We start from the raw sequence: 26,255 nt of genomic DNA, 5'->3' as shown, positions 1-26,255 counted from the left end.
TGCACACATGCACCCCCCCACCACACACACACACACACACACACACACACATGGGTTGGTGACACCACTAAATTTGTCATCTGCAAAATTTTCGGGAAGTGGAAGACGTTTTTGAACATCAATGCCAGCTTGTTGAATAAATACTGCATTCATGTTCAGCAGCAAGACAAGTCATGAAGAAAAATATGTTTACAATGTGATTGTTCCAAATGACTTTATTTTTATTTTTTAAAGCTTTCTTGTAATTTGATGTACTGTCATTTAATGAGCACCATACACAAATGATACAGAACTATTTTAATCATTGTTACTAAACTGTAACTTTGTCAAGAAGGATGAAGTTTTTGTTTGCACTGTTTGCAGATTGTCTGCAGCACAAGAGATGTTTGCAAGGGCTCAGGAGCATGTAAGGAATAGTGACCTGATTGATTATCGGCAGTTGGGTCTAGCCTTACGTCTGACACAAAAGCAGGCGAGTGATGTATGGTGTTAGTTTTAGATTCAAACACTAGGGAACTGAAGTGATTTATTTATGGCCATTGTGCTATAGTCCGGCCGAGGGGCTAGACGAGGACTTTTTTAATCTTCTATACTATATATAAAAATGGGTGTGTGTGTGTGTGTGTGTGTCTGTCTGTGGTCGCCATACCTCAGAGATAGCAAAAGATAAGCACAAGATATTTTGCATGCACACTGCCCGGGACCCACAGATGTGCACCTGGTCTTTAGTTTCTCGAGACATTAGTTCCTTCCTCGGATAATTACCCTCCCCATTAATGAATACAGCCTATACTAGTGCAAGGGAGGTAAGTCATGCTTTGTTACCCATGGAAGGGAGGTAACTCTTATCATACCAGCATTGCATGTCATTCTCATTTCCCCCAAATGTTTCATTTGGAGTTTTTCTTTGAGGGCTTTGCTTACACCCGGGCGAAGCCGGGCCAGATTGCTAATTATTTTTAAAAAATCTAGCAAATCTAGGCACAGTCAGCCTCCCGTAAACCATCACAGACACTGTCAGGCTTTAAACACAATACAAACACCCTTTCGTTTAAACACTCACCGCTTGAGAACATCCTAGGTGCCCTACGTAAAGAGCGAGCAATTTTCAAAGAATTTATTTTTGCGTGGCCAGCTGGATTGTCTGATCAGACAATCGTACAGGCCTAAGTTTTAAAATCTAAATAATAAATTGACAGCTTGTTTTTTTTTTTTTTTTTTTTTTTTTACAATACAATAAACTTTATTAATCTCTAAAAGAGAAATTGCATTGCTGAGCTTTTGTGTCCGTAATAAAACATACATAAAACATTCAAAAATAAACATTTGTTCTTTGTCATTCATACATTCTTGTGTTCTTATACATTTCTTCAATCCCTACATCAATATTCTATCATAATTATGTACATACATTTATTCTCTTTTAACAGTCTGTCTTCAAACGCATCTCAGAGAGGAAGGCTAGAGATTTGTGTTGTGCCATAGGTAAAATCATGTGCTTAGCTATGAAGTAATGTTATCACATGTTATTTAAGGAAAATGAGTAAATATATGTACCAAGCGTATAACATCAGCAAAACTGAGAAAATACAGCACATTGGTTATCACATAAGAAAGTATATTAAAAATAAATTAACATGCATTCACCATCAACAATGCACAAACGAAAGTCAGCACCTTGCCGGTTATCGCATTGACAGCTTGTTACACAAACATTCTTAAATCATAAAAGAATTCTTTTTTCATCAAGACAAGATCAGCACAAATCAAAGTTTTGAAAGTTTGAAAAAAAGATAGCCCGGAAGTGTGTCCCGTAAAATGTGGTTCTCGTAGCAGACGAATGTTCTGCATGTCGCCAGTTTCTTTGAACAGGCCACCGCTCAGTTCGTGTGACTCACAGCCGTTTGATGCGTTTTAGATTCAGAGGTACACAATAACGTGCTATTGCAGATAAAGCGAGTCGCATTGAAAGCACAAACTGACTACTAACTTGTGGAAAAAAAAGGAAAGTGGATCACACGGGTTCACGATGGCTCAGGGGTTAGATAAACCACGAAAACAGGTATGTGGTTTACGCGAGCTGAATAGCCATTCAAACGAACTGTGTCATTTAATGCTATTAAATGCTATTGCAAGTGTGTTCGATAATGCTTTTTTCATGAGAAGATTTAAATCATTCTGTAAACCATTTGAGAGGGACTGGGGCTTTAAAGAAGAAAAGTTGTTCAAGACAATTAGTACTATCTTATGTTAAAAGGGTTAAGTGCTATCCCTAATCGTTTTCGCTCTACCCTAATAAAAATGGTTGAGTGATACTAGCTGCAGTAACGCACCCCACTGACCTCTCTACTTGGTCGGGTGCACATAATTATTGGTTACATCTGTCAAGTTTCGTTTGACTGCATTCCTCGGTCAGGTTCTGTCCTATGAGCGTGAAACTCTGTTAAAAAGCACAAGAGTTCAAACGAATATAATAAAATGTGTCATTGAGATTAAGGCTCGTTTCGTGTATGAATGTGAGGGTTTTTCTTCTTGATTTGTCAAAATGTACATGTCCAGGGCTCAAACTGCAAAAGCTGGAAACAAGCCACTTTAACAGAAGATAGTAAATATCTTCCTAGACAAGTTTTCTTCTTGAGCGCTGCATAAAAGTTGCCTAGGTTTTTTTTTTAATAACTAGCAGTCAACCCCAGCTTCACCCGGGTTTTAGCAGAGCCCTAAACAGACCTGTTTACCAGTACGATTTGGGCGTATTTTGTACGCCAAATTATTATCAGTACGCAAATACGCGACACACGCACAAAATACGCCTAAGAAAAAGTCTAGAATACGTTTTCCGGTGTTGGTGTGCTGATTACGGGATGGTACAAGTGATACCGGTTTCGGTCGAAGGGAGATAACTATGACAGCGAGTCTTCAGCTGTGGAAACCTTGTTCAGTTGTTGGCACGTGCGATCGTCTGGACAATCGTGGCAAAATGAAGCGGTAAAATGTGACAGTTTCGGATGACTGTACCAAGTCTAAACAGCAGAAGCAGCAGATTTTCTTGGAGAAATATAAGAAAGAGCCAGGAATTGTGGAGTCTACTATGGGAAAAAGTCATGCACACTGCAAGTATTGTAAATCAGATTTCTCCATTGTCCATGCTGGGAAATATGACATCGAACGACACTGCAGTTCCAAAACTCACATGGACAAGGTTGCTGCAAACAAATCTGCTGAAAGCTGCCAAAGAATTATTAAGTTCATTCCCGCAAAGCAAATCCTGCCAGAAGAAAAGGCTGTAGTCCGTGCTGAAGCAATGTTTTCTGAGATGATTGTAAAAATGAACTTGCCACTGTCAACCGCAGATGTTATTTCACGAACTTCATCTTTTCATTATCAATCTGCTTGGAAGACACTGGTTATAATGTTATAAACTGACAGGTAAATAAAATTGTTTTATCCCTGTTGTATCGGAAGGAGTTAAATTTTGAAGATGTTCACAAGACATGCTATTCTTACACAAACACGTTTGCACCCACGGCCCACGTACGTTTTGCCTAGCCCATATGGCTTTGCTTGCAAAGTACACCAACTTTTTGAAAAATACACTTAACTTTTTGAAAAAGTACTCTTGCCTCAGGTTTAGGGTAAACAGGTCTGCCTAAATCATTTTGAGACATGTGTGCTATCCAATTATTATCAGAGTTACCTCTCTTATTTGGATAACAAAGTAAGAGTTACCTCCTTTTGCGTCTAGATATTTCCTGAACTGTCTGGTTAATTTCTTCTTTTTCATTTCTTCTTCTCATGGGAGCAATAGAGAGTCTCTAATATCACTGGCATTATGTGCTTGCTACAGGTAAACAGAAGGCACTGTACCGGCCTTGCATAATGTACCGTATTTGACGGACTACAAGCCGCGACTTTTTTTCAAAAAAATTCGCATTGCGGCTTTTAAAAAGATGCGGCTAAAACGTTACTTAAACTTGAATAATGCATTCACCTAATGAAACACTTTTGCACTGCACTGACACAACTGTCCTGGATTTACAATGCCGAAGACCAAAAGAATCGCGTATGATGCAGCGTTCAAACTGAAGGCGATTGCTCTGGCCGATGACAAGGGCAACAGGCGCGCTGCTTTTGAGCTTGGAATAAATGAATCCATGGTGCGACGATGGCGATCCGTCCGCCAGCAACTCTCGAGATGCAAGAAGAACAGGAAGGCTTTCCGAGGAAGAAACGCGAAATGGCCTGAGTTGAAGACCGAACTGAGAGCAGAGATCATCGCAGCAACTACAGCAGACGACCTGAGCGGGACCGATTCAAGCTCCGATGATGACGTCACCCCCTCGGCCTCGACTTCGACTTCTTCAGTTCTGGATGAAGCGATCATGTCGCTGTTTGTGTTGGACAGCGAGGAAAGTGACTTTTCTGGCTTCTCCGCAGCAGAATCTGATGGTTCCGACCAGGCTGACTGAACGATAGACACCTTTGTACATGTGTGTGTTGGTTACAAATTGTGTGTGTGATATTTTTCTTCAAACTTTTTCACTTTTCTTCTTTGTTTCACTTGTTTATTCTCGGAGCCGATTTCGCCAAATACCGTACTTTCGTTTGCCTGGTTGTTTTGATTGATTGACACGATCTGATTATATTTTTATGACGGCGGCTAATATAGTGACGCGGCCTATACGTGGCTCGTCCCAATTTTTTTTTTAAAGTCGGGGGTGCGGCTTATAAAACGGTGCGTCTTGTAATCCGTCAAATACGGTAGGTTGTATTCAATAATGGGGAGTTTCATAATCTGAGAAAGAAAACAATTACTAAAACCCAGGTGCACATCTGCGTCCTCCAGCTGCTCCTCTGCCAGAATATACCCTTGTAATTAGCTAATTACCATGATCATCTTAGCTCAAACGACATTGAGTGTTACATCAAACAAAAGAGCTATGCAAAGTGGACATTTGCTTAAGCTGTGAGTATATGTGCAAATCAAGTTAGAAATTTAGTTAAATCACTATCCCCTTAAGGCAATGTGAGGCACTATAATTACCAAACTTAAACTTGGTGAATACATGAATTAACTTAGTGTTCTGGGCAGTTATTGAAGTGAATTATGAAAATAAACGAAAAATGTGTGAATACTAAAGGACATAGACAGCCGTTGCTATGGAAACTGGCATAAACAGCGCCATATTGGATTTCTAGGAAACAGTTTTAGTCAGCAACATCATACATCAAAAATGCCTAATATTTGGCACAAGGATTACACATGACTTATATCTACAATCAGATAGAACGATTTTTTGACAACAGATTAGAGTTGAATTTATTTTAATATGATGGACCTGCAACAAATTTGATAATGAGATAGGATGCGAAAAAAAGCCGTGAGGCTTATGGATACCAATTCAGTCCCTTACCACTATTACTACTACTTGTATTAATTTTTGACTCACATGCGAAGCAAAAGTGAGTCTATGTACTCACCCGAGTCGTCCGTCCGTCCGTCCGTCCGGACGTCCGTCCGTCCGTCCGTCCGGAAAACTTTAACGTTGGCTATTTCTTGGACACTATTCAGTCTATCAGTACCAAATTTGGCAAGATGGTGAATGATGACAAGGCCCCAAAAAACATACATAGCATCTTGACCTTGCTTCAAGGTCAAGGTCGCAGGGGCCATAAATGTTGCCTAAAAAACAGCTATTTTTCACATTTTTCACATTTTCTCTGAAGTTTTTGAGATTCAATACCTCACCTATATATGATATATAGGGCAAAGTAAGCCCCATCTTTTGATACCAGTTTGGTTTACCTTGCTTCAAGGTCAAGGTCACAGGAGCTCTTCAAAGTTGGATTGTATACATATTTTGAAGTGACCTTGACCCTGAACTATGGAAGATAACTGTTTCAAACTTAAAAATTATGTGGGGCACATGTTATGCTTTCATCATGAGACACATTTGGTCACATATGATCAAGGTCAAGGTCACTTTGACCCTTATGAAATGTGACCAAAATAAGGTAGTGAACCACTAAAAGTGACCATATCTCATGGTAGAAAGAGCCAATAAGCACCATTGTACTTCCTATGTCTTGAATTAACAGCTTTGTGTTGCATGACCTTGGATGACCTTGACCTTGGGTCAAGGTCACATGTATTTTGGTAGGAAAAATGTGTAAAGCATGTGAGTCGTATGGGCTTTGCCCTTCTTGTTGATTAATGAATATGCGATTAGAAATTCATTAATCCTTTTTACAAAAATGTTTTCAAATTCAACTGTAGTCTTTTGTCAACATTTTTTTCTATATGATTGTAGATATAAGTCATGTGTATACGTGTGCCAAATATTATGCATTTGTGATGTGTGATGTTGCTGTAAAACCGTTTCCTAGAAATCCAACATGGCGGCTGTTTCCATAGCTACAGCAGTTTATGTCTATTAGTTTTCACAATTTTTTCATTCATTTTTATGTCACTTCAATAACTACCAAGAAAACTAGGTTATTTCATGTATTCTCAAAGTTTAATTTTAGTGCCGCACATTGCCTTAATTAACAGAAAGAGACGTTCCTTGAGTTATACCTATTGTTGTGGATGAGAGTGAAAACTGCTTGGGTTTGGTGTGCTCGCAGCAGGAGATATGTAGGTAGACCCCTCCTGTACTCACATGTAGAAAACACCTTTTAAAGTAAATATTATAGTAAAAATGGAACCAGTTAACCCTTACACTGGTGCAATTCTGTAGCACATGTTACATAGCCACTGGTGAATGAACAGAGAGAAAAATAAAGAAAAACGGTCATATAGGTTTTCGCATCCATGGGAGGTAATCGGAACCGACCAAACAGACTGAGCCAGTAGCGCGACATATGTCGTGACAACCAGGTGACAACTGGTATACGTAAAGTAGCGCGACATATGTCGCGACAACCAGCCTAGGGGTTAATCTTGTTTCTGGTTTAAGATTGTGGTTTACTGTGTTAAGTTCCTTTCTACTGGTTTTAGATTGAGCATAACCAGGGAGCTGTTGAAAAGTGCCTCAGGAAGCAGCAGCCAGTAATGAAGGTATGTCTTGAACATGAAATGTTGTTTAGAACGTAGAATGATAGTATATAGTCCCAAACAAAAATTGGTCTTAGATTGACTTTGGAAAAAATAATAAAAATGAAAAATAAGCAAAGCGTTGAATCAAAACATGTTAGTTCACGGATGACAAGATAATTTCAACACTATTCATCAGAATGATTTGAACTTTGCAAAAGTGTTTTAGACATGTTAATGGATGTTTTGTTCCAAAGTATAAGGTCTAGGAAAATCACACCTTGACTCGATCTGGCCGACTGGTACTTTTAAAGAGCACTTGAAATTCCCTGCATCACATCCCGACCTAGGCACAGATCATAAAATCGCAGAATCTGCTGACTGTCGCTCCGCATCTACTTAGCTTCGTCTAGATTATAAGCCCACTTCAAACACTGACGGTGGAATTCAAAACGAACACGGCTGAAGCGGCTGGACACCACCATCCTGAACTCAGGTCAAAATGAGTTCGGCTCATTCTCTCCCTGACAGGATGCCTTGAGTTTCCTTGTCTGGCAAGGAAACCGATTTTTTTTTATTTTTTGTTTACATATTTAGAGCTTTTTGTAATGTATTATTGATATAAGCAGATTCGCGATCGTCGATAATGATTTTTCATGGTGTTTTGTGATTTTTAAATTACAAAGGAATTGATATGTAGGACAGTTTCAAGCGAGCTATTATTCGCGGCTGTATTTACTGTGCAAACAACTCTAAATATGGCAAAAGTGTCACGTGATAATCAACCGTTTGGTTTCGTCGCTCACAAGAGCAGACGATTTTTTCTGTAACCAGTTGACAGTGATGAAACCATATATTACGGTCTCCTTCCGGCAGCAGTCCCAAAATTTCAACTTGTTTTGACCTTAGAACGATGTCTTTATCATAACTGTGAAGAACAGAACGGAGATCACTGTCGAAGTCAGCCAATCTGCAATCATTTTCGTCTCGCGAACACTGATCTCAAATTTAGATCAGTGCTCGCGAAAACCATATGGGAGATAACTCTGTATTTTTGTTTTGATAGATTCGCGTAGGACTGTAGCGTCCGGTCAGGGAGAGAATGAGCCGAACTCATTTTGACCTGAGTTCAGGATGGGACACCACATGTTACAGACACCCTCAGCATTGAAGTAAATCCCGCTTTCGTGAAAAATAATCTGCTCTGGAGATGGTCTCACAGTTTTGTAACACTGTTCGAGTATGATTTTACGATATTTTCTTAGTTTGTAAATCAAGTTTATGTAATTTTGTTGTTGTGAATATCAAAAAAAAGAAAGAAAGAGAAGAAAATCGTCCATTCATCCGTTTTCTTTGGACGGACAAAAAAGACAACTGATAGTGATAACACAAAGTAAAAGAACACATCTGTAATAAGTCGGGAGTAAATGTCCACCACGCGCATGCGAATACTAGCAGGCCCCACCTCCTTCATCGGCGGCCTTTGTTCCATTCCGCTTATCACCCCTCCACCACTCTCGCAAATCAACCCCCCCCCCCCCCCCCCGCCACATTTTCATTCTCTTCCGCCTGGGGCTTGTCTGCGCGGCATGCCGATTGTTAAGTAGCGACCTGACTATGAACGGTTTAAAGGCACAGACTTCCAATTAAATTACATATCTTATCCCAATTCACATATAGGAATTTACTTCAGTTTAGTGCTAGAACGCTGAAAACTACGCTCCACCCTGGTAGGGGGGAAGTAACCCTAAAAATAGAACAGCCTTGACGGTCACATGACAACGCCAGGTCAAGGTTACCTCCCAACATGCATTGCGCACACGTGCTCTCGCCGCCATGTTTTATTCATTCTACTCTTCAGCGTTAGCGATGCACGGGTATAGTGCGTTCGGGGTTCAGGCTATTCTGGAAGGAGGTGAAGGCTCCCTTAACCAGAGCGCCACAGCTGTTCAAGTTTCCCATCAAAACGGAAGCAAAGACAGCGATACAAGCAGAAATCTTGTCTCTGATACAGAAGGAGGCGATAGACGAAGTAACGGATCACAACTCCCCAGGTTTCTATGGGAGAATTTTCGTGGTGCCGAAGGCTTCAGGGGGCTGGCGCCCAGTTTTAGACTTGTCCCCTCTGAACAGATATCTGAGACAATCAAGTTCACAATGGAGACACCCGCGTCAGTTAGAGACGCACTCAGACCAGGAGACTGGGTGACGTCAATCTAGGACTCTACGTCAGACAGCTTATGGCTAGCTTCAGACGTACAAGCCTCTTTGTTTAAGGATAAACGGCTTCACAGTCGCACATCAGCGACTATTGCCGGACAACATGAAGCACTCTCAAACCTTCCAAATTTTCACATTTAGAGTTACGAACAGAACTAAGGACACCATCATGTGGCGATCCTTATGTTCGGCACTAAAGCTTTTTGGGGGATCTTTTTCCCAGACGCAAAAGATAGTGAACGCGTTTGGTTGGCAATAACAGTTAGAAACACACACCTTCTGGTTCAGTGATTCAACTTCAGCTTTACACCCCTCAGGGGCCTTTTTATACCGCGAGTTAACAAAGTACACTCTTACTGTAGTCTTCCCAGCGGTGGCCCCTGGATTTTGCACAACTTGACTTTGCGCCAGGAGTCCTCTCCTACATCGCAAAATAGTACTCTTTTCCTCTAGATTAAGCCAACGAAGGCTGAATCACGAAACTCCAGTTTCAGGGATTCAGCTTCGGATACATACTCAGATCCCTCTGCATGGTTTCTAGGGACATTATAGTCTTGAGTCACTTCCGCACTTATGTATAGCTTACCTTTACCCTCGGGGATATCGAACTTCAGGTTACCAGTACTTGAAGTACCAGTTAATGGAACCTTGGCTATATAGCGGCCTCCTCTAACAAGAGTCCACTTCTTTTCCAAGCCAGTTCTCTTCCCTTGAAGATATTTTCACAAGGTTTCAGAACTAGCTCCACGTAATGCCTCTAGCCATACAGTCATCGGGAAAAATTAAAACTCGTGAGACGCTCACTCACCCCTCCCTTGGGACGGGAATTGATATGAGCATGGTCTGAGAGCGGATCAGGTTACCGATACCCAGACGTGTCTTCCCCAATTGCGGGCTGGATTAACACAGAACTAACAGGCAATCAGGTTTTCAATACCCGACTTTTCACCCCTGCTTTTGCAACAGGGAAAGTATACCCGCTTCTTTGCAGCCATGGCATAGACTTTCTTGTTTTACAGCCAAAGGCAACAACACGGTCTTGTCCGACCACCGAGGTTAACCAGCATCGGGCCCGGTTACTACCGGGATGGGTGACCGTTTGGAACACGGGCCCGGCAGGCAATCTCTTTAACATTCAAGCTGCGGCCTTCCGGCTTCAGCTATTGTACTGTCGTTTACTCAAACACAACATCAGCAGTACTTCGCTCCCTAGAGGGTTACACTGCCGGTTTCACCGGAGTTCGCCTCCCTTTCTTTCAAGCCACCGCTTAGGGACTTGGGTACATAGTTCTCACTGATACCACTCCCGTAGCCATTGAGGACAACGGTTGTTTTCTCTGGAGCTTGATTTACTCTCTGAACTTCATCCTTTTCTTTGAAAAGATCAGTGACATTCTGTCACACTCTCGCAAACGGGGCCTTCCTCTTCACTCATAAGTCTTATGAGACAAGGTGGAAAGGAAAAGGGGGGGGGGGCATGTTCGTAAATTGGACAGTTCTCCCTTGGGCTCCTTCCAGACTGTGCGAGATAGAGCATGGACCTACTCATAGGCCTTACCTGAATTTGGCTATGTTTCTTCCTAATCTTATCAGCGTGTCTTACTTAGCTCGCAGTATAAGATTACAGGTCTCCCTTAACAGAGAGACCATAGGCTCGATAGCGTTCATAACCAAAGGGTCACAGCAGGACAAGTCTGAGTCTTTTGGTACTGGAGTTTCTATGCTCCACAGATTTTGAACCGCTACAGTCCGCTCGCCTTCATAATCTGACGCGTGAAACGCTCTCCACTTTGCTTCTAGCTACGGCACACAGCTGTAGCGAGATTCACGCACTCTCCGGCTTACCGGGAGACGTAGTATTCAATAGAGACGCTCTATCTCACTCCGTTTCCGGCCAGACTTCTTAGCCAAGAATCAGAAGTCAGGACAACCATCTCCGATGGTTTAAGTTATTCCTCTTTATAGGATTCTCGCCACAGTCTTATGAATCTGACAAGTTAGATCGCTATGCTCCTTCCTGTCTCATACAAGGAGTTAAGATCACAAATAAAAGCTACTCTTATCGTCTTTGAACACAAAGAGAGTTAAGGACATATATCTTAACCTTGAACGGTTGAAAACGACGTTAAACACCAAATAAATAAAGAAAGGACATATATCTAAGTTGGTGCTAAAATCAGGAAGATTATCTGAAGTCCTAGACTCCGCCTACTGGAGATCGGAGGATGTCTTTATCAACCACTACCTGCGCGACATTTCCAGTGCGCGGCAGGGCGGTTTCAATGCGCTACCAGCAATGGTAGCAGCAGGGCAATTGTTGCCTAGCTCATGGGTGAGCTTCCCACCACCTTAATTAGCAATCTAATGTAATATATGTGAGTTGGGATAAGATATGTAATTTAATCGAAAATTTTAATAATAAATTTTCATTTGATTAATATACTTACCCAACTCACATCGTGAAGTCCCTCCCGCCTACCCCGCTTTAGATTCCCTAAAAATAAGAGGGCGCTTCAAGCGAATGAAGACAAGATGGCGGCGAGATGATGATGATGATAATTAGTTTTAACGTCCTCTTAGAACCATTTGGCCTATCTTGGGACAGGTAGAGTTAATATGCTTTATGTGGGGACAAGACACTGGACAAACTTGCAAACAGAGAACATATGATCGTGTTATATATGCGCAGTGCATGTAGGGAGGTAGCCTTGACCTGGCGTTGTCATGTGACCATCAAGGCCGTTCTATTTTTAGGGTTACTTCCCCCCTTACCAGGGCGAAGCGTAGTTCAGCGTTCTAGCACAAAACTGAAGTAAATTGTAATAATATGAGTTGGGTAAGTATATTAATCAAATGAAAATTTATTATTAAAATTTTCGATTAAATTACATATCTTACCCAACTCACATATAGCAATTAACCCTGGTTCAGTGCTGGTAACGCTGTACGCGTCCCCTTGGTAACAAGGAAGGAGCCTCTAAAAAAGAGTGACCGAGACCCGTAAGGGTGTCTAGGCCAGCCCGGAAACGAGCCTGCCTTCCGTATGCGCGCGCATACGCCGCCATATGCATCATTCTAAAACTCAGCGTCAGTGAGACTGGTCGCATTTGATGTACGCTCCGGCTGTTCAGCCGTTGTTACTTAGTCATTTTGACTTTGTTTCGCTCCTCTTGGTATCTTTTTGTCTTCTGGACTTCACAACTATGTTGAGGTGAGGTCGTTTCTTGTATGTTTCTTGATTTTGGCAGCATTGTCGGCCGCATTTTGGACTTAGAAATTTTTTCATAAATTTTTCGTGAGTCGTTTTTTTGTCATGGCCGACAATGCTAAGAAGAGGTCAGCTCCTTTACAGGTTCTGCTGTGCCCTCTTCGCCTATGAAAGCTCCTAGAAAGTCTAAACAATCCGGTCAAGCGTCCGTTTCTGTTGAAGATACTCTTGCTTAAAAATGTTTTGATGTGTTGGGATTTTACCCGCAAAGCCGGTAGACAGTACTGCGTCCATTTTGTCTACTAAGCCGGTTGACAATATCGCTCATGTTGATTAACCTGCTATAGGGGAGTCTTCCCCGGTGGGGCCTGTTTTGGCATCCGCGGACTTTGCCGCGTTGTTATCTCTTAGTTCGCAGGTTTCTACTTTAGCGGCCGAAATGTCATCGACGAGAGTGGAGCTTCGTTCTCTCCCTTCCGGGTGGCTGACGTCGCTGCCCTTGCCAAGGTTCGACCGTCCCCTTCCGCTACAGTCACACGGGTGGATGTGCATGCCTCTCAGGATGAGGATGTCTTTCCGTTTGCCGCTTTTGAGGGGTTCGCCTGCCGGCGTGCTGTCACAAACACAAGGTATGTCTGCTGAGTTAGTAACCGGGTTCTCCGGCCAAAACTCGGCACGCGGTCAGGAGCGAGTAGCCTCAGGCGCATGGCGGCCGGGCGAAAGTTTTTATCTCTCGGCTGACTCAACCCGCTTTGGCGGCCTTTCAGTGGGGAGTAAGAGCCCTGGTGCGCGTAAGGAAGTTCCACTGCACTCTGCTCAGTCCGTGGACGGGGGCGAGTGTGTGTGGCTTCCGCTTCCGCCCTCTGGGCGGGAGGTAGACAGTAAAGCTGGTTCTCTGCTAGACGATGGTAGTAAGTACGGGAGTCAGCTTTCGGATTGCATGGTAGTGCAAGACGACTGGTTTACTGTGTGCAAAGCTAGGTGGTGCTTGGATCGACCAGGAGTGTCTTTCTGGGTGTCACCTTCCTGATTGTGATTGCGAGCATGAAGGAGAGGTTAACGAGGGTGCGTCCACGGTGGTGGACGACTCCCAGCTTACTTGCCGTTCAAGTTGTTCAGCGCAGTGACGTGGGCAGCGGAAAACGGCATTTAGGTACTGTGTGCAAAACTAGGTGGTGCTTGGATCGACCAGGAGTGTCTTTCTGGGTGTCACCTTCCTGATTGCGATTGCGAGCATGAAGGAGAGGTTAACGAGGGTGCGTCCACGGTGGTGGACGACTCCCAGCTTACTTGCCGTTCAAGTTGTCCAGCGCAGTGACGTGGGCAGCGGAAAACGGCATTTAGGTATTTTGAAAATTGGTGATCCTGGGATCGACCGCGAACGGCTTGGCCGGGAACGTCTTTCCGGGGGTCACCTTCCTGATTGCGTTTGCGAGCATGAAGGAAAGGATAACGAGTGCGTCCACGGGGATGGACGACACCCAGCTTAACTTGCCGTTCAAATTGTCCAGCGCAGTGACGTGGGCGGCGGAAAACGGCATTTAAGTTTTGACCGGAAGGGGTGGTTGAGAACAAAGGGGTAACTTACTCCACCTCTATCTGGTTCCGACTTCTGGAAGTTCGGAGGAACAGGATGTTCTCTTCAGCTTCCTGGATTTATTGTCCATTGCCCTGGAGTTGGCAATTGGCCGCGTGTAGCCGGGTTCTCCGGTGAAAGTGGTGTACGTTCGCAGGAGGAATGTAGCACGCATTTTCGTGGCTGGGCAACGTAAGCTTCCGCCCTGGGGGCAGGAGGTTGTTGGGCTGAGTGATTCTTGGATTGACCATGCGAGTCTCTCTGGGGGTCACCTTCCTAACTTTGTAACCAAGTAGGAAGGAGAGGATTGTGAGGGTGTGTCCACGGTGGTGGATGACACCCAGCTTAACTTGCCGTTCAAGTTGTCCAGCGCAGTGACCTGGGCAGTGGAAAACGGCATTTAGGTTTTGACAGGAACGGGGGCAGGTAGCGAACAGTAGGGCTGGTTCTTTGTTGGACAGTTAAGTCAAACAGGGAGTCAGCTTCCGGATTGCACGGTTGTGCTTGACGGCTGTTCAGATGAAGGTGCTTACGCATTACTGAAGAGCACTGAATTTAGGTTCCGTTTCATGTTAGCAAGTGCAGTGGCGCTCGCAGCTGAAATGGTTTGAGGACAACGGGATCGTCCGGTGTGTTTTTATGCTACCTGTGGGTTCTGATGTTTACTAATCCACGGCCGGTTTCGCTTCCGCTTTTGTGGCTGTGTCTTCCGGTACAGGATGGGATAGCCTTCTACCGTTAACACTGGGGTGTTGGTAGTCGGCACCTTTCAGCCTTTGGCTTTCGGTTCCGTCGCTGCGGTTCCTTTGCTGTTATTCAGGCTGTGTCCACTTCCTTTTCCAGTCTTCCAGCTGGAAGGAGACAGGTGGATGGAGTTTTGGTCATGGAGTTCCGGTGTTGAATTTTTCAAAACTTTTCCGATTTTTGGCAAGTATTGCCTTATCGGGATTGGTGACTGGTTCTCATCATTTCGATGATTGTTATGATGCTTTTGAACGAGGGGAGGCTCATACTTCAGCTGTGTCGCTGTTCGCGGCATTTTGTAGTTGATTTGAGCCTTCTGAGGAGAATCTTTGAGTGTTAAGTTCTTAGATCCTCTGGCGGGGTCTTTTTGTTCTTGTGGAGTTTTCACAAGCGAGTCTTCTTTGTCACCACTACCTGTGTAGACAACGTTCGACTTTATACCTGCGGCGGTGTTGCTTTAGCTTGTGTCTTACACTCAAGAGCGTGTCACTCGCGGAGCGCTTTCTGTAGGCTTCGGTTAACTCCAAACTTAAGAACTTAGGTTCTCTGTTTTTGTTCTACGGAACCGCCCTCGGGTTTGGCTAACATCCATCTGGATTTTGATAGCTAGGAGAAAGTGTCTGTAAGATCAAGATCTCCTAGCTCGGGGAGATTGTGGCTTCGGGTTTTTATGATGGGCTCGTTTGAACAGAACTCGCTTTTTCTCTCGCCTGGGTGGTTACGTTCTAACTGGATATCTTTGTGGTCTGACAGGACGCAGATACAAAGGAGTTAACTTTGCCGGTTTTTACCTGAGGGTAAGCCTCTGCCTTTAAAGTATTGTTCTTTTGGCTAGACTTTAATCTCTTTCTTGTTTGAAAGGTCTCTTTTTGAGACCCCTTCTTTGCACGCGGGCTTTTATCTATCAAAGAGACGCTCACGGTGAAAGGAAAGCGCAAGGCAGGCCTTGGCTGTTGTTTGTTTCCAAACGAAAAGCTTCAGGCTGGCTGTTATCTACTTTAGCTTTTGGCTCTATACCCTCGCTTTCACAGGATCTTTCTCATAGATCGTTTTGGCGACCTGTTGGTCGCACAGTACGGGTCTTTGCAATCTTGGTTCCAGACCTCTTAAGGCTGGCAAGAAGGCGTCTTTGCTTTCTCACATTCCAGTTACACGGAGGTCTACTGTAAGGGTATCCTTGAGATACTTAGGGGCTTCCGCCTCAACTCTGGATTTGGTTCAGAGTCTTTATAGGGGTTTTGGCGTGTTTGTTCGCTTGTCACTTAGACTGGCTTGGTACGAAGCGCTTATTTCTTACGGAAAGAACTCCTCTTCTCTACGGGTAATGCAGGTGGCGATCCACCTATTCTTGGTTTTCGTTTTTCTTCCATGTCTTATTTTTAAGACTTTATGTAATTTCTGTCACTTTGGTACGGCTTGGTGCAGCGTTGCTTTAACCCGTTTTAAGACTAGCCTGGCGGATCTACACGGAAAACGGCCAAGCTTACTCTAGTAGCTTCTGTGAGAAGTGGGAGTAAGCGTACTTTCTGGCTATTTTGAATATAGACATCTTTTCAAGAAAGACTGATCTATGACTTTTGGGTTTCTTCGAAATTTTCTGGCATTTAAGCAAAAATGGAAAAACAAGCTTCGAGTTGCATTTTCAATTCATGAAGCAAGGGTTTGGCTCCTTTACAGTCACGTTTAGTCAATTAAAACTTTTCGGGTTTCGAAGTTTTTTCCGACTTGCACGGATCTTGTTAGATCATTGAATCAAAGGTTACTTGCCTTATCTTTCATCTCCATCGTGATTCAACCTTGGCTTTGATGCGAAAAACGGGGAAAACCAGCTTCCAATTGTATTTTCAATTCATGAAGCAAGATTTTGGCTCCTTTAGAGTCAGGTTTAACCGTTTTAATATTTCGATTTTCGAAAAATTTTCTGACTTTCACGGACCTTGTTAGATCGTGGAATCAAAGGCCATTTGCCTTATCTTTCGTCTCCGTCTTGATTTAACCTTAAACGGTTGGAAATGACGTTAAACACTGTATTAGGGTGGGTACAGGTCTATCTACTCTGGTAGGGGTATGACTTTTTGAAGTCAACCTTACCTAGATGGACTGCTACACTGGACTCTTGCTCCTGGGGAGCTTGATGTGGTTATTTGTCCCGTGAGGACTCTCAGAAGGTACCTGTCACGGACTCGGCATTGGGTCAGAAAATCTGAAGCTTTTATGATATCACTTAGCACAGCAAGGTGTAAGGATATTGCGAAAGTTTATTTAACCAAGTGAGTCTCCACTTTGATCAGACAGGCGCTTACCTGGTGATTGCCCGTACGAAATGAACATATATGAACATATAAGAGACATATAAGAAACCTATAAGTTTCTTATAAGAAACATATAAGTTTCATATATGACAAGTAAAAAGCTATGTATGTCAGTTGTAGGAATAGGTTTCTTATAAGTCTCTTATATGAAAAAGACCCCAATTCATATAAGAATCATATATGAATCATATATGAGAACCTGCACTTCCAGAAACCTATAGTTCTCTTATATGTTTCTTATATGAATCTTATATGACTCTTATATGAATCATCACTTAGTTTCTGCATAGGAGAATTCAGGACTTAGAAAAGATATTGGACAATGCTGAATTACTGGCAATACTGGCTTTCATATATGTTTCATATATGAACAGGAAGTGGATGGTTTGCCTTGAGCATTATCTCCCCCTGACTGAACGGCCATCTTTGTGACAGCAGCTCTGTGAGGATGTTTAGCAGAAAATCAGTGAAAGAGCAGGACTAAAATGCAAAGTTCTTACAGAAATAATTGGACTTGATGTATGAATATATGTCATGCTGATGTTTGTGGGTGGCTGGCAGCCCAACCAACCCAACAGCTTGACACTGACAGGTTTGTGTTTTTATTCAAAATCCAGAATTTCCCTCCATTATTTGTTTTACTTTACAGTTCTGGTTCTGCATCAGGTGATCAAATCATGTTTACCAGCACTACTTTGGTTCAAGCAACAAGAAACTGTGACAGCTGTGCATATTCAAGAAAATTATTTGTGGCTGTAACTTGTTTGTTGTTTCTTGTTCATAATTTCAAGTTTCAAAGTATTGGATTTGAAGAGGACAGTGCATGTCTTACTCCTCTTCTTGTGACCAGTGATTTAGAGATCTGTTTGTTTTTGCCCTCAAAATAAACACAACTTCAGTAAAGATATGTATATATACTGAACCAAAAGGTATTTTGCAGTTGGATTCATTATAATTCAAAGTCAAGACAGTTAAATTGGGTTAGGCAGGTGTTATTTCCCTTGTAAACACAAATGTAGGTCAAGGTCGTGTGTCTAGTATGAGACATAAATATCATATATGAGACATATAAGAATCCTATAAGGGAGATGTAGGTTTCATATAAGATTCTTATAAGTCTCATATATGAACATTTCATATAAGAGACCTATAGCTTTCTTATAAGAGAATATAAGATTCATATAAGAGACCTATATGAGCTCAGGTTATAGGTTCATATATGATTCATATAAGTTTCTTATAAGAATTTACCTCATTTGCATTTAAAATACCTATAAGCCACATATATGAAATGGTCATACAAGACTCTTATAAGAATCTTATATGAAATTGGGTCCAATTTCTTATAAGAACGTTTCGTACGGGTAACACAGTCTGGAGATGTTAGGGCAGTTTTGCCTCTCACTGTATGAGGCAAGGCCTTGGGCCTCCTCTTTGACAGTCCTCTGGTCGGGCCGGTTTGGCTGAAGTACTGGAGTCGGCTTACGGGCGGTCTGAGGAGGTTTTTATTAACTTCTCCCTCAGAGACGTCTTGGGACAGGACGGCAGTTCCGCGTTACCGGTTATGGTAGCCTCGGAACAGGTTCTAATTTCATGATTTCACTATATACCCGCCACCTATAGTAGCAATCTGCTATATGTGAGTTGGGTAAGATATGTAATTTAATCAAAAATTTTAGTAATAAATTTTCATTTGATTAATATACTTACCCAACTCACATCGTTTATTCCCTCCCGCCTCCCCGCTGTGGGGTTGTATATGTCTAAAAAAGAAGTGAGTTGGGCTTCGTTTTAGAATGATGCATATGGCGGCGTATGCGCGCGCATACGGAAGGCAGGCTCGTTTCCGGGCTGGCCTAGACACCCTTACGGGTCTCGGTCACTCTTTTTTAGAGGCTCCTTCCTTGTTACCAAGGGGACGCGTACAGCATTACCAGCACTGAACCAGGGTTAATTGCTATATGTGAGTTGGGTAAGTATATTAATCAAATGAAAATTTAGTACTAAAATTTTTGATTATACTTTAATTAAATAGGTTCTCCTGAACATGGCTTAACTCAACTAGATCGCACACAAAAACTGCCGATAGGTCCGTTCACTTGAAAAAAGTAGCGGTGTACTTGATTCTCCGACTGGCGATCTCGACCTAACCAGTTCACTTCGTCCCGTGACCTTTCTGGGTCCAACTATACGGACTTTCCTGTAACCTCGCTGCTAGCTTCGTGAAAGTCCCGTCGAACTTCAGCTAAACTGATCTAGAGAAATAAGATATTCGGCGGCTTCTCAGATGATTCTTCTTTCCCGGCATCTGGCCGCAATCCTCCTCTCATGGACTGGTTACTAGACACACTGCACAAACATGAAGAGCGGACATCTTGTTTTTACAATCTGTCCTCTACGAACTAGTTTCTGCAATGTAAATCGGTTCAGCTTACGCGATACACAAAATATCGATATTCGAATGCCTATTAAAGTTACCTGTTAAAGTGCTTTGACAATCGCGTCTCAGAAAACACAAGTAAGGGCTGGAACCTTCTTCTGCATTCTCTCCGGGCATTTTCTCCTCCCGCGCGATTAACATTGAGACCTTGCTCCTCGATGGACAGCCGTCAAGTGTGCTACTAAACTAGCTACGATTCACGAAGTTAACTGTTCGCTGGTTTGTGAGCTCTGTTCACTCCGTGCAACACACATTTCCACGTTTTCATGTGTATCTCGTTGGCTTTCGTGAATCGTGAAGGATACAAATGCTATCTCGGCCTGACTCAGTTGTTAGCCGTTTGATTTCCTTCACAGTGAATATTAATGGACACAGACTGCCGTTGCTATGGAAACAGCCGCCATAGTGGATTTCTAGGAAACGGTTTTACAGCGACGATTCATACATCAGAAATGCATGATATTTAGCACAGTGATACACATGACTCATATCTACAATCATATGGAACGATTTTTTTACTGAAGACTACAGTTGAATTTAAATTAATATTTGTAATAAGTATGAATGAATTTCTAACCACATATTCATGAATCCTTTTTTGAAAATTAATTTAAATTCAACTGTAGTCTTTTGTCAGAAAAACGTTCTATATGATTGTAGATATAAGTCATGTGTATCTTTGTGTTGTTTGCACTTTGAAAGCACCCCCTATTGGTTACTGAGAAGTTCATTGGACAGAATCTGACCGAGGAATGCAATTTTACTGAATTGGTGTGAAAAACGTGCTCACGCGGCACACCTGGCTGGCTTAGGAGGTCAGCGTTATGCGTCACTGAGGCTCCTCCGGGGTTGATATTTAGCCATTAAATTACATATTCTTACTCCGAATCACATAAAGCATTGATGCAGTCTGAGATGCTAAGGTCTGAAAAGGCTACCCGTCTTAAACAATTTTAAAGGGAAGCAACCCCACCACAAAAAGTGTAACCGTAGCCATGGTAATGACCATATACCCGGGGAGTCACCTCCCATTGGTGTATGCTACGTCACTACCGCTACTCAACACGTGGTCAAATCATACGACTTTTTCAGCTCTGAGGAGAAGGTTGTTGATTTTTTGGCTCTCTCATGGCTTGGTGTTTGTTTGACACCCACCGGCCACTTACCCGTTTTACTTGCCTTCTGCTTCGTTAGTTGGTGAGCTCTTTCCTTTTTGGTCATTAGTTGCTGACTTTTCGTCCGTTTTTTTGACTTATACATTTTTCAGTAACTGATTGTTTGGCCGCCATTTTTGTTGGTCAGCATGGCTGACAGCGATAAAATGTGGCAAGGCCGATGTAATGGTGAGGTAAACCTTATATTACCTCCTTACTTGCCTTCTGCTTTGTTAGTTGGTAAGCTATTTCCTTTTTGGTCATTAGTTTGACAGGAATTTCGTTGTAGTTGCTGACTTTTCGTCCGTTTTGGACTTGTAAATTTTCCAGTAACTTATTGTTTAGCCGCCATTTTTGTGGGTCAGCATGGCTGACAGTGATAAAACATGGCAAGGCTTATGTCGTGGATCTACCAGACCATTGGTAATTGTTGTTGTTTCGGACTAAGCATGTAATACCGCTATGTCCGTTACTTATTCTGCCCCAAATGAACATGTGTTTTGGGGGCAGTTAAGCTTGTCTTTGACTTCTTTTCTTCTTGCTTTCCCTCTTTTAGGCATCGTAGCATGGTGCCCTGGTGTCTATACTGCTTAGCTCTTTATTTCCAGAGTTCCGCAGTTTGGGAGAGAAGAATTGCAGCGTCCCACGCCGCCTGCCGGTGGTGTTTTCCCCCCCTTCATTGGGTGACGCTCGCTTTTCGGTGTCGTTGATGGCCGTCGGCGACGATTTCCACGGAGGATCTCCTTGCTTCTTTGTCTTCTGCCTCCGTGGTTGACACTGCGGTAAGTCGAACTGGTCCACCGGCCCTCGTGAGGCTGCCGGACATTCCCTGCTGGGAAACAGTTCTTTCGCGCGGGATCACAACCCGCAAACTTCTGTTCTGAACTCCCCTATTGTCACGTAGAGGGCATAGGCGTTTTCAGAGCAAGGGCAGCTTCCGTTTACGGTAGTCGCGCTTCCGGGTTTTCCCGGAAGCGAAGGTCCTCCATCTCATGTACACACAGAGGTCTTGACTGGAGTTGACCGCGGACTGGCCTACGGGCGCTCGGGCTTCCGGCCCCAGTCCACTTCTGTTCTGACCTCACCTTTGCCTCGTCGCGGGCATTGGCGTTTTCAGAGCAAGGGCGGTAGCCGATTCCGGCGCTGCGCCTCCGGTTTACCGGAAGCATAGGTCCTCCATTGCAAGTACACGTTGTGGTCTTTACTGGAGTTGACCGCGGACTGGCCTACGGGCGTTCGGACTTCCGGCCCCAGTCCACGCAACCTTTGCTTCCGCATTGTGCGGCTTTGTCTGTTGCGTTTCCGGCTCTGTCCGGATACACTGTTCCTCTTCCTGACGCTTCCTCTCGGATGTCAGTGAGTGAGGAACAGCGGCTGGTCTACGGGCATTCAGGATTTCAGCCTCGGCCGGGACAGTCGTCACTTCACCTGTTGGGTGTTGTGGCTTCGGATGTTACCTCCTCTTACTCTTACCCTCATACGGGAGGGGTTGAGACAGGACGGTTTCCGGGTGGACGGGTTTCCGGTTTCCGGTCATCCCGTTCATTAGTCTTCCACTGGCAACTGTGACTTCGGTCCGTGTCCGTTCGCTTGGCTATTCTGATGTACAGTCTTTAGCCAGCGATCAGACATGTTCTGGATTTCCGTCGAAGCTCTTGGCTGCTCTCGAAGCTGCGACGGAGGTTACTTCCAGATACTTTCCGGAGGGTACATCGGCTTCGGCGGCTTCCGCTTCGGTTGCTCAGTCGGCGATGTCGGACTTCCGTTCCGCGAAGGAGGAGGATTCCTACTTCCGGTTCGAGAGTCACCTTCGGTGTGTACCACCTTTCTCAGGTTTTGGCTAGACCATCTCCTGCCGGAAGTGGTATCCCCAGTGTTCCGGTTCTGCTGCTCGTTCCTCATGGTTCAGTTCCGGAACACGCTCAGCCTTGGCTGGTTTTGGCTACACAGGCTTCGACTTTTGTTCCTTCTTGTCATAAGAAGTTCACTTTGCCGAAGCCGGGTCGGAACTTGTTGTCGTCCTTTGCTCTTGGGCGGGGATATAGCTCAGTTGGTAGCGCGCTGGATTTGTATTCAGTTGGCCGCTGTCAGCGTGAGTTCGATCCCAGGTTCGGCGGAAATTTATTTCAGAGTCAACTTTGTGTGCAGACTCTCTTCGGTGTCCGAACTCCCCCCCCGTGTACACTACATTGGGTGTGCACGTTAAAGATCCCACGATTGACAAAAGGGTCTTTCCTGGCAAAATTGCTTAGGCACAGTTAATAATTGTCTACCTATACCCGTGTGACTTGGAATAATAGGCCGTGAAAGGTAAATATGCGCCGAAATGGCTGCAATTACTGGCCGTATAAAATTTCATCTCACACGGCATCACTGCAGAGCGCCTAGAACTGTACCCACGGAATATGCGCGATATAAGCGTCATTGATTGATTGATTGATTCCGCGTACACCTCTACCGGTAACGCAGGAACTTCTTCCTCAGCTGGTGAAGCAGGTTTTAGAGGGACTTGGGTGTTGTGTTCCCAGACCACACCCTTGTCGCTTCGGAGGAATTTGGACGTCAGCTTTTGGAACTTGCCTCTTTCTCGGAGATGATCTTCAGAGAGCTCTCTCGCTCTTTCACGGAGTCACTGAATCCTTTCACACTTAGTGTGGATCAGGACGCTGATGACATCTTACGGCTGTTCCAATGGCCCCTTTTCTGTTGTTTTAGTTTACAGGCGAGGAGGATACAGCCCGCGCAAAGTGTATATATATAGCGACCCAGCCACACCTTCCAGCACGCAGGATGTGTAACCTAACACCTTTGCACTCTTTGTCTGTGCGTCGCTGTTCGCAATGGGCTGCGTGGCATATCAGCGCAGTTCAACGTTGCCAGAGACCAAAGAAGCGCTCACTGCATGTGTCGGGGAAGTGCTGTGTGTGTTTTTTTCCACAAATTGGTGTGATTAAATCATCTTCGCTCTGGACTGCCAGATGTGTTTGTGTTCATACTCTGGAATTGTGTCTGTGAATGGTTGTTCCTTGAAGTAACAGAGAAATGGTGCATATTCACACGTGTGTTTTATTTCTAGTAGGATGTGATTAGGTGTTGCTTCCCGCTTTTTGATTTTTGAAGTCATAATTTGACTTGGATATCAGTGGTGTGTGGTGTTACAAAAATGTTACCCTGCATCAACATTCAAGTTTTAATTATCTTCAAACTTTGGATTTCATTCAGTGAATGGTAGTTCTATGCAACAGAAGGAAATGCGGCAGGATTGTCCGTGTGTTTTATTTATATGCTTTTATTTGTTGGCTTGTGTGTTGCTTCCCACATTTTTTGTTGCTGCACTCTGGGGTGAGTATGGCTTCACAGGCGCATGAGGAAAGCCTTCACTTTGAGAGACTCCAAGCTCTCTGCAGAATATGTGGAGAAAGATCGAAGAGGAAGTACGACACTAACCCAGCAAAATTGTGCATAAAGTATGAGTCAGATCTTGCAAGGTTATACGGCCTAAACATCGCAGAAGAAACGAATGCCGATTTTTTCTCGCAGACTTTCTGTTCCAAATGTTATATGCGATTGACAAGGCTCAGATCGTCTAACAACAGATCAGAGCGTGATAAACAAACGGTATTATACAGATTACAAGCGTGTGTTTTTATCATGTGGCGGTATTCGCCAAAACGGGCCCTCTAAAGTCAAGTGTTATCCCCTCAGAAAATGACTTAAAATCATCAGAGAACTGACACTAGTATTGGTTGGAGCAGAGGAGCAGACAATCGAGACCCTCTAATGGTTGTGTGCCAGTGTTTAATGGATTCTATCAATTGGATTACCTAACCAGGATGGAGTAGCCTTTGACTTCTCGTACGCGTAGTTACAGAATAACGGAACTCAGCTTTTGGTGAGTCAGTGTTTCATACCAGGGTCCGTATGCTTATGGGGGAAGTTCGCGACAACTCCCGAAGTTTTGAGTGACATCGGAAGTACTTGCCTCACTTTCGTATGCATGGGCCGGAAAAAGGGTTTACCTCGAAGCAAAGCGAGGAAGTAACTCAGGGTATTTTGCGACTACTTCTAAAGTTTTGAGTGACATCGGAAGTACATCCTCACTTTCGCATGCATGGGACGAAAAAAGAGTTTACTTTGGAAGCTAACGAGGAAGTAAATGAGGGTAAATGTACTACAGCCAGACCCAGTAGTAAACACGCTACTTCCACAGTTTCTCAGTGCAAAAAGGCAGGGCTTTTCTTCAGTTTTTCATGTCAAACCGAGCTGACGCTCCCAAAGAGAGAAAATAGAGGGAAAAGTCGTATCTTCTGCATGCATTTCGTGCAAATTTCCCTGAATACAAACCTGAGTTGCCAGCTTTGACTTTTGTTTGTTCTGGGTCATTGGCCACCACTCTTTCATTCCCGCTTATACGAGGGGGTTACTGTGTTTCTATGAAAATGGGCGTCGTTGTGTGCATGTGTGAGTGTGTGTGTGTGTGTGTGTGTTTGTGTGCGTGCGTGCGTGTGTTTGTGTGCGTGTGTGTGTGTGTGTGTGTGTGTGTGTGTGTATGTGTGTTCGAGTGTTGAAGTGTAAGTTTCTGCTATTTTTTTTGTCATTGCTTTATCTGTGTGTGTGTGTGTGTGTGTGTGTGTGTGTGTGTGTGTGTGTGTGTGTGTGTGTGTATGTATTTGTGCGAGTGCCTGTCTGCCTGTGTGTGCGTGCGTGCGGGTATAATTGTGCGTCTGTTCCTTCATACGTTTGTTTGCGTGTTCGCGCGTGCCGTGTGTGTGTGTGTGTGTGTGTGTGTGTTTGTGTGTGTGTGTGTTTGTGTGTGTGTGTGTTTGTGTGTGTGTGTTTGTGTGTGTGTTTGTGTGTGTGTGTGGGTGTGTTTTCGATGTTATGTGTGTGTTCGACGGTGTGTGTGTGTTCAACGGTGTGTGTGTGTTCGACGGTGTGTGTGTGTGTGTGTGTGTGTGTGTGTTCGACGTTATGTGTGTGTTCGACGTTATGTGTGTGTTCGACGGTGTGTGTGTGTGTGTCTGTGTGTACCCACTCCCCACACTATGATGAGCTGACTATATTTGCGCCTTGATATTTTATTCATGTTCTTACGTTTTATGCTGTTTATTGTGATTCACCACACCCGAGTTTATCGTAATTGAGATAATAAAGTGGTCTATGTCTATGTATTATGTCTAATACACATGCACACACGCACGTAGGCTACAAAAATCCAATCTTGACTTTGAACTTTATATAAACATACATCCTCTTCACAATTAACGAGGACAAACGTAATTTACAAACACCTAAGTACAACAATTTTTCTGTTTTAAAAATTCGGACACACATTTTCTAAAATAATATGAAATTCGCTGAACTTATCTTCTTTTCACTACACCTTATATCTTGATTCCCAAAAAATGGAGTTCTGCCTTTTTAAATTTACCAGTAACACAAACATTCGCTCTGACCAAACTATTTTTGTCCAGCAGTTTTACCGATACACAATCATTAAAAAAACACTACAAAAAGAGTTTTAAGTTAACCGACTTCGCTACCACATAAACAACCTTTTTTTATTGT

General features: G+C 43.6%; 2 protein-coding genes across 3 annotated transcripts in view; one reads left to right on the top strand and one right to left on the bottom strand.

Moving 5' to 3' along the window:
* LOC138949186 (deoxynucleotidyltransferase terminal-interacting protein 2-like) overlaps positions 1-26,255 on the bottom strand; it is a 182,335-nt gene that overhangs the window by 3,651 nt on the left and 152,429 nt on the right. The window lies entirely within an intron of this gene.
* The window catches only part of LOC138949182 (NADPH oxidase activator 1-like), a 148,966-nt gene that overhangs the window by 7,063 nt on the left and 115,648 nt on the right, over positions 1-26,255 (top strand). For both annotated transcript variants that reach the window (XM_070320959.1, XM_070320958.1), the window contains exons 3-4: positions 364-472; positions 6,998-7,057. In XM_070320959.1, the coding sequence (XP_070177060.1) occupies positions 364-472; positions 6,998-7,057 (169 nt within the window). The remainder of the gene's footprint in view (positions 1-363; positions 473-6,997; positions 7,058-26,255) is intronic.

This window comes from Littorina saxatilis, linkage group LG15, assembly GCF_037325665.1.
Source record: "Littorina saxatilis isolate snail1 linkage group LG15, US_GU_Lsax_2.0, whole genome shotgun sequence".
Lineage (NCBI taxonomy): Eukaryota > Metazoa > Mollusca > Gastropoda > Littorinimorpha > Littorinidae > Littorina > Littorina saxatilis.
Note: the sequence above shows the minus strand (reverse complement) of the source record. Positions and strands in the feature narration are given on the sequence as shown.